The 18,248-nt window shown below is 47.1% G+C and overlaps 2 protein-coding genes across 8 annotated transcripts; one reads left to right on the plus strand and one right to left on the minus strand.

Moving 5' to 3' along the window:
• Positions 1–1,709: 1,709 nt before the first annotated feature.
• Positions 1,710–5,163, minus strand: LOC149750964 (uncharacterized). The gene is made up of 2 exons (XM_089928415.1): positions 3,013–5,163; positions 1,710–1,805 (listed from the first exon to the last, which is right to left on the minus strand). The coding sequence occupies exons 1-2, from the start codon at positions 5,161–5,163 to the stop codon at positions 1,710–1,712; spliced, it is 2,247 nt and encodes a 748-aa protein (XP_089784541.1).
• A 4,633-nt stretch (positions 5,164–9,796) lies between these two features.
• Positions 9,797–17,102, plus strand: LOC103703316 (KH domain-containing protein At4g18375-like). 7 transcript variants are annotated; one of them, XM_088714492.2, is made up of 9 exons: positions 9,797–9,933; positions 11,898–12,494; positions 13,649–14,146; positions 14,229–14,468; positions 14,560–14,841; positions 14,935–14,990; positions 15,291–15,381; positions 16,370–16,502; positions 16,655–17,102. In XM_088714492.2, exons 2-8 carry the CDS (start codon positions 11,919–11,921, stop codon positions 16,499–16,501), a joined length of 1,875 nt encoding a protein of 624 aa, XP_088570618.1. In that variant the 5' UTR covers positions 9,797–9,933; positions 11,898–11,918; the 3' UTR covers position 16,502; positions 16,655–17,102. The 7 variants fall into 7 exon arrangements, with proteins under 7 accessions (XP_088570618.1, XP_088570615.1, XP_088570619.1 ...); XM_088714493.2 differs by having other exon boundaries at positions 9,838–9,933; positions 11,889–12,494; XM_088714494.2 differs by lacking the exon at positions 9,797–9,933 and adding an exon at positions 9,952–10,161.
• Positions 17,103–18,248: the final 1,146 nt, after the last annotated feature.

Below are 18,248 nucleotides of genomic sequence, written 5' to 3' on the forward strand. Positions count from 1 at the left end.
TTTGAGGAAGATAATTGTTTGAATTGAAAGTGATTTGTTTTTAGTTTAGGCTAATTCTAAGAAATGGATTATGTATGACTTTTTTAACCGGAAGAGAAACAAAATTTTAAAAAATTGATGTATTGACTTGTGACTTGGTCATGTCAAGTTATTTTTTTGAGTCAAGGTTTAGTACTTTTAAAGGAAAATTTTTATGACCTTCATAAATCTAATTACATTTTTATGACCATATGGCTAGTAAGAGGAATCATAATTTACCCTTCCTTTTGTGCATGCTTTGGGTCGAGTGTACCTCACGGTAAGCAGCTCATTGAGATGTAATGGTTGCTGCATGGCCGACCAGACTAATGTCCCAAGATAGGCTGGCTGTTTTGAGCCCTCCTTTAAACCCCTCTTCATCAAACTATCTCCATCTATTGTGCGTTGTTCCACTAGCTTGTTCTCGTACTTATTTCATTATTTTTCTTTTTTTTGTGCTACACCAGGCGACTCATATTAGTTTAATATGAATACATCCAAAAAAGTCAAAATACAATAAGTCACAAAGTGTTTGTGGCAACTCCTTCTCGCCAGTCCAAAGAACTCCCCCAAAGTGATTGCAACAAAGGAGGCCACCCAATCCAAGCGTTGTTGGCCTTCCTTAAAAAAAATGATCTACCCTAAAGATAATGTCACCACTAACCATGCCCCAGATGTCCCAAAGTAGGAGGTGGTGTCCCTTAGCTACACCAAGATATTTTCAGATCTGGCCGATCATAATGGCCAAGTCACCTTCGAGCAAGATGGCACTGGCCCGTAGAGCATGCCGAGCATGACACAAGCCAACCCAAGATGCTCTCACCTCTGCCCCAGGACCGATATGTCGAAGATCGAGCTCCCTCTAGTTGCCACCACTCTAGAGTCTGGGCCTCTGATCACGAAGCCTGCACCACCCCTCTTGCCGCCATTTAAAACACATCCATCGAAGTTGACCTTGAGAAAGCATTGGGGGTGGGGGCTCTGAAGTGATGTACACCATCTAAGATGCTGCATGAGCAAAATAAGAGTCCCGGGTATCCCAAGCTATCAACGACTAGTACGACGGATCAGCATGGGTAATCTCCACAGCCTGCACTTAGGCCCTCTCCATGACGAGCCTAGGTGTCGAACTACTCTTCCTGAATATCTAAGCATTCATAGCCAACTAAATGTGACAAGCAACATAAGTCGCCCTAATGGCCACATACTGAGTCTGAGACATACCAGACCACCTCCTAAGTGCTTAGGTAAAGAAACTAGTCTGGCATAGTGCCTTTGGCGGGATATCAGACAGCCTCCACACCCTCACAACTCAATCACACCAGAATAATATATGATCCACGGACTTCTCTGCCTCACACCCAGGGCAGATCAGCAAAATACTCAGGACGACCCTAGTTGGTGAACGTCCCCAAGCCCCCTTTCACAAGAATAATGCAACTCTTGGATGAAAACCAAACCTCCAAATCTAGACACAGTCCAATCTCTGACTCTGCTCACTTTAGAATAGGTCGTAGATTTCCCTGACACTGATCCTCGGACTACAAATAGCACTCCGGACTTGCACATCCAGAAATCGCCAGTGAATGCACTCTTTATAAGGTGCTCTCTAAATAGATGACCAGACTGGTTAGAGCCAACCAGTCTTATATGGGTGGAGGAGATCACAAACTTGCAAACCACCCACGACCTCAATGTTGACCATGGTCGGCCAGAGTCTCACCAAGAGGGTGTCCATCCAGGGGTCCTCCACTAGATCCATATTGTGCTAGTCTTCGATCAACCATCTGATATGGCCAAAACCATAAGAACATGTCTACAAATCTTTCTCCAAATGAAGGAGCACCTTCGACCCCTCTAGAAAACCCCATCGGCGGTCCCAAGGTCGTATCGGGTTGTCATCATCTGACTCCATAGGCTATGTAGCTCAAAGAATATTCTTGCGGCATGTCTGGCGACCAATGCCTCTCTCTTGAGCAAAGATTGAACACCTAGCCCATCCTCCTGAGTCGACTAGCAAATGACACCCCAAGCAAGTAGGTGAATCCCGTGTGTGCCATCATACGAGCCCCACAAGAAGCTTCGGAGCATCTACTCAATCCTCAGCAGCATCGACTTCGGAACAATCGTATTAGGTATGAGATAGATCGGTATGGAGCTGGGGACTCATCTCACAACAATCAGCTTGCCCATTATGGATAACGAAATAGCTTTCCAACTCTCCAGCTGCTGCTTCTAGATGCGCTATTCCATCAGTCGGTTAGCTCCCTCTCTAGCCATTTGGTCCTTCCGGGGTGAATGCCAGTGCGCTACCTTCGCCGACTTTTACCGACCATCTGAGTCCCACAGCGATCTAGTGGAGTTCGAGTGGTTAAAGGGGTGAACTCAGTGACGACCCCTTCACTACCCTCGGCAACCGGATCTTTTTTTTTTCTTTTTTTTTTTTTTTTTTGCTAAAACAGGTGATTCATATTAGTCGGGTACGAATACACCCAGAAGCGTCTGCAAACAAAATGTCCCGGAAAGCACCGGGTAAATCATCCTCACCAACCCATAGGGTATCTCCCGAGTGGTGAGCCACATATGCCGCCACCCAGTCCGCGGCCCCGTTGGCCTCCCGATATATATGCATAGCCCGAAAGGTGATCCCCTCCCCTACTATCGACCCTATATCACGAAGCAGAGGATGCACCCCTCCTCCGTCCCTGTGAGGGCCCTGCTGGGCCCATCTGATCACCGTGGACGAGTCGCCCTCCAGAAGGATAGCGCTCGCCCGAAGCACACGCCGCGCATGTCGCAATCCCAGCCAAGCCGCTCGCAGCTCTGCCCCTGGGACCGAGGTATCAAAGATCTGACACCCCCTGCTGCCACCATGGTAGAGCTCGGTCCTCTGATAACATAACCTGCCCCTCCTCTCTTGCCTCCATCCAGGACCGAACCGTCAAAGTTGACCTTGAGGAAACTCGGGGGTGGGGGCTCCCAGGTGAAAAACACCGTGTGAGAAGCTGCCGTAGCAGTATGGGGGCCCCAGATGTCCCGAGCTATCAAAGGTCTATCATCCAACCCTGCAGAGAGAAGCTCTGCTGCCTGTGTCCGAGCCCGCTCCATCACGAATCGTGGGGACGGGCGGAGCTCGCCAAATACTCGAGCGTTCCTGGACAGCCAGATCTGGTACGCTGTGCAGGACGCTCGAATAGCCACAAGGCACATCTGAGGGGAGCTAGACCACTGCCGAACCTCCTCCAAAAAACAATCCCTCCGGCTCCAGGCACTCTCCGGGATCTCGGACAGCCTCCAAGTCTGCCTCGCCCAAACGCACTGGAATGGAGCATGATCCACTGACTCGTCCACCTCACAAGATAGGCACACAGGTGGAATGCTGACCCCACGTCGGCTCAAAATCCAGCTCGTCGGCAGACGATCCCAGGCCACCTTCCAGAGAAAAAGTGCAACTCTCTGGTGTAGCCCAAATCTCCAGACCCAGCCACAGTCCCTGCCCAGCTCTGATCTCTGCTGAAGGACCCGAGCAACATCGCCCACCCTGACTCTGACACTGCCGGTGGTGCTCCATACCCTGACATCTGGCCCTGCTGATCCCGGAACAGGAAGGGCCTGTACTCGCTCGGCTAGGTGCTCCCCAAATAACTGGCCCAGCCTGTCCACATCCCACTCTGCCTCCCCCGGCATCATAAGGTCGCAGACCCGTAGTCCCTCCGCCCCCTCACCGCTGATCATCGTCGGCCACAAACTCAACGGAAGTGCATCCACCCATGGCTCCTCCATCACGTCAATGCTCCGACCGTCACCAATCAACCATCTAGTGTGCGCCAGGGCCATAGGCAGGTACCTCCCAACCTCCCGCCACATAACAGAGGTCCTACGTCTCCCCACCGCCGGGCCAGCAGGGCCTGCCCGGCCATATCTCGCTATCATAACCTGACTCCACAGTCCCTGGGGCTCCAAAACAATCTGCACTGCCCGCCGCGCCAGGAGCGCCTCCCGCCTCACCAGCAGTGACTGCACCCCCAAGCCACCCTCGCCCAGAGGCGAACAAACTCTCCCCCAGGCCACCAAATGTACCCCGTGGCCTCTCCCCAAGGAGCCCCACAGGAAGCCATGCATAAGCCGCTCTATCCCCATCAAAATCGTCTTCGGCACAACAGTATGGGCCATAAGGTAAATAGGCATGGAAGAGAGAACAGACCTGACCAGCGTCAGCCTACCCATCATAGAAAGTGATGAGGCCCTCCAGCCCTCAAGTCTGCTCTGCATCCTCTGCACCAAAGTAGAGCACTCCGCCACTCGCAATCTCCTCCCAGTGATGGGAACCCCAAGGTAGTCCAGAGCTCCCTCCTGCTCCTGCATCCCCAATATCACCCTGATCTCTCGGCGCACCCTCCGCTCCGTGCGTGGGCTGAAATGTATAGATGACTTCCGGAGATTGATCCTCTGTCCGGAAGCCCCACAGTACTCAGTCAACACTCTCTGGAGAGCTCGTGCATCCCTCACCCTCGCCCTGGCAAGTAGCAGGCAATCATCTGCAAAAAGCAAGTGAGAAATGGGGCGAGCAGCCGGGGCTGGACTATAGGCATCCAACTCCCGGTTCTCGCAAGCTACACGTAGTGCACGGGAAAGGGCATCAGAGCATAGGATAAAAAGATATGGGGACAAAGGGCATCCCTGGCGGAGCCCCATAGTGGCTCGAAAAAAAGGCGAAGGCGTACCATTGACCAATATGGAGAAACTAGGTCCCTGCACAACGCCAGAAACCCAGTCAATCCAGGTCGGGTGGAAGCCAAAACTCTCCAGTGCCCATCTAAGGAAGGCCCAGCGGATCCGGTCATAGGCACGCTCCATGTCCACTTTCACTGCCATCAAACCCCTCCTCCTCGGGGCTCTCTGTAGGTCACCCATCATCTCCTGCGCTAACAAGATGTTATCTGATATGCTTCTCCCTCCCACAAACGCTCCCTGCTCCTGACTAATAATGCTAGGCAGCACAGTCTTCATTCTCCCAACCATAAGCCTCGTCACTATCTTATACAAAGTGGTGCACAAGCTAATGGGCCTGTAGTGGCCCGGTTCCGATGCATCCTGACGCTTCGGTATCAGAGTGATAAAAGTCGCCTGCCAGTCATCTGTCATCACCGCCGACTGAAAAATAGCTGCACTGCCTCTGCCACCGACCTCCGTATAATACTCCAATATCTCCGAAAAAAGAAGGGTGGAAACCCGTCCGGACCTGGGGCCTTGTCCTCTGCTAGAGCCCATACCACCTCTTGTACTTCTTTATCAGACACAGGTCGAATCAATGCTTCATTTTCTGCCTCCTCAACTCTGACCGCCGGCCTGGGAAGCCGGCCAAGCTCCAAGGGCTCCTCTACCTCCGTCCATCTAGTCCTGAAGAAATCAAACAACAACCGTCTCACTGCAGAATCCTCCTCCACCCGCTGTCCCACTCCCACTCTCAGTGATCGTATCATATTCCTTTGCCTCCTGATGACCGTCGATCGGTGGAAAAAGCTGGTGTTTCGATCTCCCTCCTTGACCCACTGAACTCTCGATTTCTGCCTCCAAAAAATCTCCTGCTGATGCAACAATGAGTGATGGGAGGACAGATGTCGTCGTAAGTCTGCCATCTCCTCCTCCTCCAGCTCCCCCTCACGGTCCTCCCTTCCTTGGAGATTCACAATCAACCCCTCCACCTCCTCCAATCTCCGGAACACATTACCCACAACATCCCGATTCCATCTGCGAAGGCGACGCTTAGTAAGCTCCAGACTACGCGACACCCTCTGCATAGCATTTTCCTGTACTGGCACTCCCCAAGCCCCCCTGACCACTTCCCAAGATTGTGGGTATGACAACCACAGCTTCTCAAAGCAGAAAGGGCTATAATGACTGGAGGTCGAAGCTGTAGAAATCAAAAGAGGGCAGTGATCTGAGGCAATACGAGCAAGATGACTAACCTGGTAAGATGGGAAACGCTGAATCCAATCCGGGGATGCAATAACTCTGTCAAGCCGCTCCCACACTCTCCCTCCTCCAGACTGATTGTTGCACCAAGTGAACCGCGATCCGGTGAAGCCGAGGTCCACCAATCCATTTACATCCAGAAACTCCCGAAACTCCCTCCTATCCACTGAGTCAGAGTAGGTCCTCCCACCTCGTTTCTCATTAGGGCCTAGTACACAGTTAAAATCACCCACTACCATTGTCGGCACCCCCTGAGTCAGTAAACATGACAACTCACCCCAAAGGACTCTCCTAGTCCGGTAATCAGTGCTGGCATAGACCCCACACAAGACCCACGGGGGTTCATTTGGTTCCGAAATGACCATCACCACCTGCTGAGTACAATGGCGGAAAACATCGATAGAGGCAACACCTCGCTTCCACAACATCAAAATTCCTCCAAACAAGCCCTGGGATTCAACTTCAAATGAATCCCAATCAGCTGCTAAACGTCGCTGCACCCGACGTAGACCATCTCCGGACACCCGTGTCTCACATAGGAAACAAATATCGGGGCAATGAAGCTGAGCTAGTCTTTTGAAGGACGGCAAAAAAGAAGGCTTGGCCGCCCCCCTGCAATTCCATGCTATTATCTTCATTTAACACTATCAGTTAAAGGCCCAGGCATCGTGGGCTGCTCGCTAGCCACTGCCCCTAGCTTCTCCACCCCTTCCTGAATCACAGCCCGCAACAGACTCACAACCTGCCCATGATCCTGAATAGGGGAATTAGGACCCTGTCCCGAGCCCCCATGAACTCCTCTCATCACCATAGGGGAGTTTCTGGTAGTCGCTGGCAGGGAACCTCCCCCCATTTCCGATTTCCCCAACCTTCTCAGGCCTGATAAGGGGTCCTCCACATGTGCCAAAGCCACCTCCCGCGGTTGAGAGGTAGCCGTCTGCGCCTCCTTCGGTCCCTTTCCCTTGGCCAGAGCCGGCTCGCCGCCAGTGGCCACGGCCACCCCCGACCGCTGGGTCACGCCCTCCGTCACCAGCCTGCACGGCCTGTCTGCACCGCCCTCAGCAAGCGGAACCCCGGCCGTCCGGTCAGCAACATGAGCACGGCCTGCCCCGAGCCGAGTGGGGGCTCTCGCCGGGGCTCTCGCCGGCGGCAAGGAGGCACTTCGGAAGTGCCGTCGTCCCTCCTCTCGCCGGCGTAGGTGCGAATCCTCGAGTGAAGCCGACGACGCCGAACAGGGGAGCTGAGTCGGCTCAGTCACCCCCGAGCCCCGTCTCGCCTTGGCCGGGCTTCTGGCCCTCTTCATCGGGCTAGATCCCAGTCCGTGGGCCGGCCCCTTGGCCCCAGTCAGGCCCGTTCCCTCTTGGCCCGGCCCTCCTTGGGATATAAGGTTCGGGCTTGGGCCCGGATCCATTCCCACCGTCTTGGCCCGCCCTGGCACGGCCCGACCCAGCTGGCCCACCTGCGCTGTCTGGCCCATTCCCTCAGCAGACACCGAGTCCGACCCGGCGTCTGCTCCGAGTTGAGCCTTCCCGACGTTCACCGCCGTTGAAGCTTGCTCCGGTGACCGCCTCCTTGCCAACTTGGTTGGCTTCTGCCATCCATCCGTGTCTGACGGCGACACGGAAGGATTCGGTGAAGCCTTGGGGGATCGCGGCCCCGACCCGCCAGGCTCCCGCACCGGTGTGTGATCCGCCTTCAGCTCGACCGGCTTCTTCACCGGTTTGTTGACCTTGGGAGGCCGAAGCTTGGTAGTCGACAGCCATGGACCAAAAGGGAGTCGGCACCCCGACTCATTCCCCTCCTCCGACTCAGAGATCGGTGCCTGGGAAGACGCATCCCCTTCGGTCCGCTGGACTTCGGGCATCGCCGGAGTCGTGGGATAGGGACAGGTCCCCTCCCCGTGCCCCAGCCGAGCACATTTGAAGCAAAACCCAGGTAGGTTTTCGTAGCGGAATATTTGCCAGTGGAGTTCAGAACTTACTTGGATGAAGGTCCCAGGTCTGATCGGGCTGCCGACATCCAGCTCCACCTTGACGCGAGCAAATCCCAGCTTCCGGCCCTGGTCGGTGACCCTGTCCAGAGCCAGAGGTCGTCCGGCTTTTGCTGCTATCTCCCAAATTAGTTCCTTTGTCCAGTATTCCGTCGGAAGATTGGGCAGCCTTAACCACACAACAGCTCGGCGTAGTTGGTTAGTCCCCGGAACAAAATTCGGCCGCTAGCGCTCCATGGCTAGGAGCTGGCCAGCCACCAGCAATGGACCAGCCTCCATTACAGCCTCCCGATCCCTCTCACTCTGGAATCGAAACACAACCGTCTCCTCTGCCATCAGGAAATCCTCAGCATCGTATTCAAGTTTCCCAGCCACCCGCAGCTCCTTCTTGATCCAGTCCACCGGCACGCGGCGGCCCAAACTACGCATGATAACTGCCGTATCTCGCCACGCCGCCCTGGCCACTTCCATCTTCTCCGGCGAGAACTCCACCACGTCCGTGAACCGCCGCTTCAGGGCATCGAGCTCCGCCGCCGAGATCTGGTGATTTGTCCAGGACGGCACCCTCGACGGGCCCTTTGCCACATCCGCCCATGTCCGGACCTTCTCGGCCACCTTCAGGTGAGGTTGCATCCCTTTCTCCCCCATCCCCGCCTCCGTCTTCTCCGATTTAGCAGGGCCCCGTGCCGCCATACTCCACTGTCACCAAGGTTAACCAGTAACAAAACCTCCCTCCTCACCACCCCAGGTGTTTGGGGAAAAAGCCCCACCCACCGCACGAGATTTGGCGCACCTAGGCAAATTTTCTCCTTCCCGAGACGGTCTCCGGGCCATCCAAGGCCGAAAACCGGTCTCCGGGCCAACTCATCCGAGTTGGAGTCAAGCTCACCACCGACCCCCGGGTCTCCGATTGCCTCCACCACCATGGGAGTCGAAGATCTCGCCTGCTCCTGCGGACCTCCACCGCCGGCACCGACACCGGAAACTTGCACTCATCGCCTGCATGCCTGATCCGCTCGCAGTGGAAGCAGAAGTCAGGGATATTCTCGAATACGAATGGCTACCACAAAATCCTATTTCTTCCTTTGATTTGAATGCCTGACGTCAACGGCTTAGTGGCATCGATGGCCACCTTGACCCTCACGAAGCCCATCTTCCTCTGCTGGTCGGTGATATCGTCCACGGCTAACAGGCAACCAGCAGTTCTCCTAATATTCTACCGGAAGCTTTGGCATCTGAAGCCAAACCACCGCCAAGCTAACGACGTCAAGGGTCGGGACGAAATCGAGAGCCCAAAGCTCCATCGCTAGCAGCTGCTCCACCACTACCTAGGGGCCGCTGGAGAGGGCATTGTCTTGATCGGCCTCCAATTTGTACCTCACCGCCATGTGATCATCAACAAGAGAGAAAACCTCCACCTTGTATTGAAGCTTTCCGTGCATCGCCACCTCCCAAGCCACCCATTTCGCCGAAACCTGACGGCCTAAGCTCCAAATAACGGCTGCCACATTCTTCCACGATCGTCAAGAAGCCTCGATTCTATCCTCCAACAGTTCAAGGACTGCCTTGAAGTGCTGCCGGGGATTCTCCATCTTCTCCTCCAAGATTCAGTGGGACATCCACCCCCGGCTCTCTCCAGGGGAGGGGCCCTTCTTCTTGCTCTGTCTATCTGCAGTTACCGCACGCCCAAGGTGTTCGCCGAAAAGTCCTATGAAGATTAAAGCAAGCGCTCTCCAAGGTTTTTGGCATGGTAGGTACTTATACATAAATAATATATAAGCTCACCATACAAAAAACAAAAAGCCCGGTCGGGCGACCGCAAATACCCGGTCACAGATGGCTTCCACCGACCGAGCCGGTGGCGGACCCCGGCATCTAAAAAACCCAATAGGGGGCTGTCATTGGAGCGGAAGTAGTCGAGGGTTAGGGTTTTTCGTCCCGCCGATACGGTACGCTTCCTCTCTCTTGTCGAATCCCTTCTTGTTTCAGGGTTTTGGAAGTTTCGCCGTTCGTTCCTTTCTCTGGGGCTTCTCCAGATCCAGGGCTTTTGCTAGGGTTAGGTTCTTGCGCCGTTGATGAACAGGGATGGGATTTTGCCTTCACTAGTTTCGGGCATGGAATATCGCCGGAGAAATAATGGGATCAATTTTTGTTCTTTTGCGATCCCCTATATCTCTGTATATTTGGATCCCTTCGTCGCATTCCCATTTGTTTTCCTGATTTTGTGATATGATCTATATGCTGTTCGTACCAAATCAATTGCTATCAACTGTTATGGGTGATATAGTTTAGTTAGAGACGCATTCTTTGGTTCTTACCTTGTTTGTGTTCTGTATGTTCATCTATTACTACGCATTAGTTTGTTGCTGTCTTGTCTGCTTCCGAGAAAATCTGTTATTATGGTCGCAACAGTTTGTATTTGTGATTATCTTCTTCTCAGTTCTCTGATATGTTTCGGATTTTTTTTAGTTGATTCTTGTTATGAGCTTCTGTTACATGTTTATTGATTCTTCTCTCCATTGTTATAGCCCTTGTCGGTAGTATCTAATTGGATGTGGTTTTAGTTATTTTATTATTTTTTATCCATCTGATAATAATGGAAAATTTGCTAGTGTTATAGCAGAGAAGTAAATGGATTTCGGCATGTGCAATGCTCATGATTGTTGAAATGAATGTCTACTGCCAAATATGACCTGAGCAACACGCAGAGGATTTCAAGTTATAACAAAGATGAAAAGTCTTGGGGGGCACTCGATTGAGCATAGGGTCATGCATGGCATATTGAAAACAGAAGTGGAAAAATAAAACAAACAACACACTCACATTCTCTAAAATGAGGGGATCAGAAATCTGAGACCCAACTTTTGTCTTTAAAGGGTTATGGGAAGAGCAGCTGTAATTCCATAGATCGTAATCATTTGTAGTAAATTTGATAATGCAAACCTTAATTTTATTTATATATTTCTTTCTCTTTCTGGGACATTTATTAGAGAGTAAAAATGGAGAGGATTGTTTACTGAAAAAATTATATTTATACAAGGAAAACAAGAGGCACGGGCAGTACAAATTATCCATCTCATTATCCCTTTCTCTTGTCGCATTCCAAAGCTAGCAGTAAGGGAGTCAGGAAAAAATTTCTGCCGTTAAACGGTGAGCTGGTGGGCCCTGTGATGTTATAAATAGGAGTTAAAGGAAGTCTTCATTGCGGCTTCATGTTTCCAGACAGAAAAGCATTATATACATCAAGGGAAGAACTAATGTCAACATGGTTAATTACACAATTTCATTTCACGTCGAATAGTTTTGGCCACCGAGTTGGTTATCATTTCTCAAACGTCTCAAAAGCAATTAAAGACATGCTGGAAGACTTCAATTTGAAATTGCAATTGGGTTAAAGCACAGAAGTGCAGCTGCCATATATTTTATATACTTCATTTTTCTGTTTTCAAATTTTCAAATTTTACCTTGCCATGGTCCATGTCCATCAGGCAGGTAGCATGCCTTTAGTTCTGATTGGTGCCCAATGAACTATGTTGTGGAAGTAATTCAACGAGTTCCTGCTACATCTGTGAAATTTACTGTAGGCAGCTCAATCTATAAAATTTACTGTTGGCAGCTCAATCTATAAAATTACTCTAGGCAGCTAAATCTCTAAAATTTATTGTAGGCTATAATCTGTTAGTGTCTTTTCTTTGATCTTCTTATAGAACTGTCTGCCAGTTTAATGTAGGATTTAATGCTCATTCTCAGTTTCAGTTTGCTGGTTTTATGATGTTATTTAGGTGGTTGTCTCATGCAGGACCGCTTTATGTATGCCAAATACATTGATGAAGTATCTTCATGGTGCTTGTATTGCATTTTTTAGTATGTATCTTATTGGTCTACCAATGTGATGTTTTCTCAGCTGTAACAGGTTCATATCTTTAACTGAATCATGGTGGAGACTGGGAAACGATCGCGCCAGCAGAGGGATGATGACAATGATGGGAAACAGTGGAACAAGCGACCAGGTAACATGGAGCGATCTGGTGATGGTGAATTGGTTGTCTATCGCATACTTTGTCCTGCTGGTGTTATTGGGAGTGTCATTGGTAAGAGTGGTAAAGTCATAAATTCCATAAGACAAGAGACATATGCTAAAATTAAGGTTGTCGATCCTTTTCCTGGTGCGGACATGAGGGTTATTACCATATATTGCTATGTTAAAGACAAGGATCCTATGGATGCTGATGAGGACAGCATGGAACCTCTTTGCCCTGCTCAGGATGCTCTGCTTAAGGTGCATGATGCAATTGTCAATGCCCTGGCTAATGCTAGTGATTCTGATAAGAGGAACAAGGAGGAAGCCCAGATACTTGTGCCCGCTAGTCAAGCTGCAAATATAATTGGCAAATCTGGGGCCACCATAAAGAGATTGAGATCAAAGACCAGGGCAAACATAAAAGTAAACCCAAAGGATGCCAACAATGCTACTCATTCCTGTGCAATGAGCTATGATAACTTTGTTCAGGTAAATGCTCTTAGTGCTTTACTTAATCCTAAATTAGGATCCTAGGAGCTACTATAAGTTGAATTATGGGACTAGATCTCGTGGCAATATATTATGTAGAAATCTACGTGCTTTACTCGTTATATGATGATCTATCAGAAGTTATTTATCATGGGTTCGGCAAGTCTAAGATAATTTTATCCAAATTAGTGTTTTTGGTTTTTATAAGTAGGATTTGCCAATAATCTTCCTGCCTACAGTTTTTTTTTACAAGCATGTCGGTAATCTTTTTGTCTGCTTCATTTGATCAGTCAGATGTTCATCGTAATAAGGTTCAGTGGTCAACCTGCTCTCGTTCCCTGCAATATCTATGATATAATAGAAAAACCCTGGCCGGGAGCCTGCTACCTGTGAGCTCAGGTGATATTGCATGGTGTTAAGTTAAGGAGTGCATGGATAAATGCTCTTCTTATTTTTATAGATTTAACCCCCATGGGCTTGCTTTATCTTAAAGTGGTTAGAGATAGATGCAAGAAAGCCTCTATTAAAAAAAGTTATATTTGGATCCCCTTAATGGAAATTTTCAAAGTTACCTTTTTTTCGCTAAGATTTACCACTTAAAAAACCATGCTTTGGATCCTTTCTTTGGAAAGTGGTTTACAATTTCTTGTTACCATTTAAGTTTTATCAACTAGTCGGTGTTCTTTTGAAGCTCTCTAGATGTGGTTCAAGCTATGTGGCTAATGCATATATTGTAGTCTGTCCTCTTGTTTTTTCTATGGATCGTCCGAGGATCATGTCTTAATATGCTTTCCTTCTGTAAAGTCGCAGCCTACAGCCTAAGCGGAATTACGGCTCATCAAAAATAGCTGAACCAGCTTCCCCTATTTAGCCAACTAGTTTAAGCGAGGAAGTGACTTTTATTCCACGTGCTTTTAAAATTTTTGATGCTTATTGGATTTCTGTATTTGATTATGGCATCGATTTTGCCAAACTTAATTTGGACAAGTCCTAGATATTTACCTTATCTGGAACAGATTTCATGTGACTTTTGCAAGTCTAGATATTTACCTCGTGGAACAAAATTTCATGCAACTCATCTCTATGGTTGTACTCTATTTGCTGTTGTTTATCTTACTGCCAGCTGTATTAATTTTTCTTATATGCTTATACAGATAACCGGTGATGCTGAAGCAGTTAAGAAAGCATTATTTGCGGTTTCTTGTATTATGTACAAGTTTTCACCAAAAGAAGAGATCTCCCTTGATACTTCTGTTCCAGAGCTTCCACCAATTATCATTCCTTCAGATGTTACTGTCTATTCAGCTGGTAGCTTCTTTCCTGCTGCAAATGCTATTGTTTCCCCTTCTCGATCTGTGCCATCAGTCATAGGCGCAACACCGCATGTACCAGAGCTTCATGGATATACTGATACAACTAGTGCATGGCCAGTTTATCCATCTGCTCTTCCTGTTGTTTCTGGATATGGTGGTCCATCACGCTCAGAGGATTTAGTAGTACGAGTCTTGTGTCCATCTGACAAGATTGGACGTGTTATTGGTAAGGGAGGGAGTACCATAAAGAGTATAAGGCAAAACAGTGGTGCTCGCATTGATGTTGATGATACGAAGGACGAGACTGAAGAATGTCTTATTACTGTCACATCTACAGAGGTTAGATTTATTCATGTGTTTTGCATTTTTTCCTGGTTATCAAATTTTGGCTAATGGTATGATGCATGATCTGCGCGTGCAGTCCACAGATGATATTAGATCTGCTGCAATTGAAGCTATTTTGCTGCTTCAAGGAAAGATCAATGATGAGGATGCTGAGAAAGTGAATATCCGTCTTCTTGTTCCCTCAAAGGTGATTGGCTGTCTCATTGGCAAGAGTGGCTCGATTATAAGCGACATGCGCAAAAAGACAAAGGCTGAAATTCGGATCTCAAAAGGTGAAAAGCCTAAACGTGCTGCTTCCAATGATGAGCTTGTGCAGGTTTGCCTATTTCCTTGAATCCTGATTTCCTTCTGTTGTCCCTGGACAGGTTCTAATATGTATTTTCCTTTCACTTTTGATCTGGATCCAGGTGACTGGAGAGGTAGGTAATTTGCGTGATGCGCTTGTTCAGATTATTTTGAGGCTTAGGGAAGATGCTTTGAGAGATAGGAATGGCAGCCAGAATGCTCATAAGGATGGTAGTCAGAGCGCTCCTCCAGTTGATCCTCTTTACACGAGTAGTCTGTCTGTCCCTCCAGTATTACCTAGCATTCCATCAGTTGCACCTTTGAGCTATGACCAGAGAGTAGAAACTGAAAGGGGTTTTGGAGTATTTCCTGGAAGCAGTTTATATGGATACAGCTCTCTGCAGGTATATTGCCTGCTCCAAATTATTTGCTGTTTGGAATTTTTGGAAAATTCATAGAAGCTTTTGATTAACATTGCTATTTTTCTCTTTGTCGAGGCTGGGGAGAATGGCTATGGTTCCCTTTCCCAGTATTCATCAAAGTCATATGGAGGGTATGTTTTTTCCTATGCACTATTTATATTGACTTAGATGTTGTTCCTGTGGTCCAAGTGAAATAATAGTCCAAACTGCTGCTTTCCTTGGATCTCCTTGTGCCCTCTATGAAACATTTAGACCATGTATTTTCACAAGGATGCAATTGATAATTTATTTTCTCGTCATCATATTCACAAGACCTTGTCAATGTTTTAAGAAGCCTTTTTTAAATTGAGACTAGATACTCTATTATGCATTAGAAGTCATTATAATGATCTAACTATGTTTTGGTTTTCTGTTGCTCTAACTTTGGGCAGATTGCCCCCATATATTGAGATGGTGATTCCTGCAAATGCTTTAGCTAAAGTTATGGGAAAAGGTGGCACAAACATGGAAAATATAAGAAAGGTGGGTGTCCAAAATGGGGTGACATTTATCCTCATAATATATTTGCTTTTTTCTCATATGCTTTACATGTTTGTAACAAATGCATGTATACTTATTTAGACTGGAATTAGGTTTTTGCATTTTATAGCATGCCCTAAGTGCATCTAGTTTTAAATATGAGTGGTCTAGAATTCAGACATGGTTTAGTTTGGACATGATTTAGTATTTTGGCGGTGGTTTTTCCTCTTGTTTGCATGTTTTTTTTATTTTTTTGAACTTCAGCTTCAAAATCTGGATTCCTATTTGCCATATATACAGAATCACCCAAATCTAGCGCACCATACTGATAACATGGAACTGTCTCTGGTTTCAATGGTCTAGTTTCTTGCTATCCACAAGGGAAAACTGAAAATTTCCCTCACCTGACCTTTAGCCATATATCTGACTTTTGCAATTGATTCTCGTTAAAGGGTGCTGCTGAAGATCTCCTGTCAAAAGGAGAACGCAAAATCCATGTCTCAATTTTAGAGCAACCATGACCTATAAACTTATCTAATTTCACTTTTTTTCTGTAGACCCAAAGATTATTAGTATGGGTTTGAAAATATGAAACATTCTGAACAATGTATAACAACATAGTGACCAGACAGTTGAGCTGTTCATTGATCCTAAGAATTGAGATTGATGAAATTCAGTGCCCTGGAAAATTGAATTATGTGTTACAAATGCAAAGAGTTTCAATCAGAAGATCACTAAAACCACTCCAGAATATTTTGAACTTCAGATATTCAGGTAATGGACATACTGAAAATCATGTCATAGACGGGCTATGGAATATTAGATACACATTCAACCATATGTCGTACACCAGTGACCTTCCTTAGCATTACCGACCAAAATCCAGGCTTCTTGCCCTGCTATTTTTCCAGTTCTTCATCTAGTTAGCCTTCTAATTAAATTTTATTTGGTTTAGTTTAACTAGTTTCTTATCTGTTTTATGCTGTTGCAGATATCTGGAGCTCATATTGAAATTGTTGATTCAAAATCATCCCGTTATGAGCGAATTGCTCAGATATCTGGAACCCCTGAACAGAAGCGTGCTGCAGAGAACCTAATTCAGGCTTTTATGATGTCAACTTAAGGTGATGGATATGCTTTCAAGCTTTAATAGGCGATGTTTCGTTCTGTTGTTGCGGTGCACTTCCTTTTGGTTTTCCATAGTTCCCTTAGGTTTCTATTCCGGAAAGGAAATGCATATCTCCTAAAATCCTTCTGGTGTTTTCTGCCTCCTCAGAATCAATTCATGTTCCCGAAGAATCTGCTGCTATGTTGTTGAGGAAAATGTTCTCTATGTCAGTGAAACTGTCTTATCTGATTACCCAAGAAATCTTAGGTCCTTGTTTTCCTCTTTGATGTTATTTCTTGTGCATCTTTGATGTTATTCCTTAACAGTACCTACCCATATATCCTGGTTTTAGCAACTCTTGAACGAATGATTCACTGCTCGATATATTGATGTTTAATTATCCTGTCTTGACCATCACTTCCTCAGCTGCATGGATAGGATCTATCCTTAAACAGGGTGGACTCTGACTGCTGAACTGAGTTGTGTATGTGATCGTTATTGAAGCTAAAAATTGTGTATGGAAATGAAATCATCGAGCCCTAGAACTCCATTCTTCTTTCCTCATGCTTGTATATATTGAAGTTTGATTTTGTTCTCAGGCCTTGATCTGAGTCAATGACTGCATGTTGTGTAGTGCTTGTACTTTTTGTTTCTTCCGTTGAATTGTATCATGAGTTTATTTGCTCCCAAGTTTCTCTTACGACGTGTTTCGATTTTAACTCTGTTTGCTGTTGATTTTCCTGGACATCCATATTCCTGCGTCGTGTATGTTTATGTTTCCCTTGTTGTTTTTCTCATTGCATTCATCTAAGGTCAATTCAATTTTTGCTCAATCATTGGCCCCTCAAATTCACTGTTTTAAAACGTTGCTCCGTCTCTTGGTCATCTATATTGGATTTTGAGCATTGAATAATTTTGCTTGCTCATCCTTTTCTGCCACGCCCAAAACAAAAGAATTTTGTAGGAAAAAGTGTATATTCTTATTTTCTGCTCCACAAAAGCTACCAACTTCTGACCCACTAAGAGACTGATGCTCAGAATGAGCAATATTCTTTTGCGACTTAGTAGCACCTTTCCATTCTGCATGCTTCAGAGAAGGGTTAGCTGTAGGTTTCAATGTACAGGAGGTGCATACAGCAGGTACAGGTGTGCTTTTGTCAACTCTGCAAGATTTCAGTGTTACCAACACAGACCACGTAAATTGTGTACATATGTGCTGATGAGCTTTTATAAGTGGTCGCATTGTGTGTGGCTTGCTGTTTTTATTTTTCAGCCCACTGAAAGTAGTTTTGCATTTTGACAATACTGAAGTATTGATAGTATTGATCATAAAATTATTTTTTTGAGTCATGTCTCTCGATTCGTTTGTTGGGAAGGAAAATAGTCTCGAGTGCTGATTATTTCTGCGATGCATGCTTGATTATCCTATGGATTCAGACCTGTAGATGTAGCTCAAAGTTTTGAAAATAGCCTGCAGCGATTCGCATCTCTACGAATGTTGCTTGCTTGGATGATTGTCCATTTAGGGTGATCAAGTACCTGAAAAGGTAATAGATTTCAGTAAGAATCCTTTGCTTTGATCTATAGTGGTGGTGGCTGCAGCTCCTTGCATTGCGTTGTAGCAGCTGAAGGAACCGTGCAGCAGTGCCCCGGGTGGACTTTCAGAAATAACATCTAGTATTTGTGATCATTTTTGGGCAAGGCGGATGGGAAGAAAAACAAATGTGTGGGTTGATGCATGGGAAGTGAGAGCCAATGAGCT

Source organism: Phoenix dactylifera, chromosome 18, assembly GCF_051530095.1.
Source record: "Phoenix dactylifera cultivar Ajwa chromosome 18, Ajwa_hap1_PhDact_Kaust_v1.1, whole genome shotgun sequence".
Classification (NCBI taxonomy): domain Eukaryota; kingdom Viridiplantae; phylum Streptophyta; class Magnoliopsida; order Arecales; family Arecaceae; genus Phoenix; species Phoenix dactylifera.

Excerpts from the sequence above, each read along its gene's own strand:
- LOC149750964 (XM_089928415.1), bottom strand. The coding sequence starts at position 5,163 with ATGACAGATGACTGGCAGGCGACTTTTATCACTCTGATACCGAAGCGT. Across the intron at positions 1,806-3,012 it reads CTACGGCAGCTTCTCACACG|ATGGTTGATCGAAGACTAGC; the intron begins GTGTTTTTCACC and ends TGGCCATATCAG.
- LOC103703316 (XM_088714489.2), top strand. The coding sequence starts at position 11,919 with ATGGTGGAGACTGGGAAACGATCGCGCCAGCAGAGGGATGATGACAAT. Across the intron at positions 14,147-14,228 it reads TTACTGTCACATCTACAGAG|TCCACAGATGATATTAGATC; the intron begins GTTAGATTTATT and ends CTGCGCGTGCAG. Across the intron at positions 14,469-14,559 it reads CCAATGATGAGCTTGTGCAG|GTGACTGGAGAGGTAGGTAA; the intron begins GTTTGCCTATTT and ends ATCTGGATCCAG.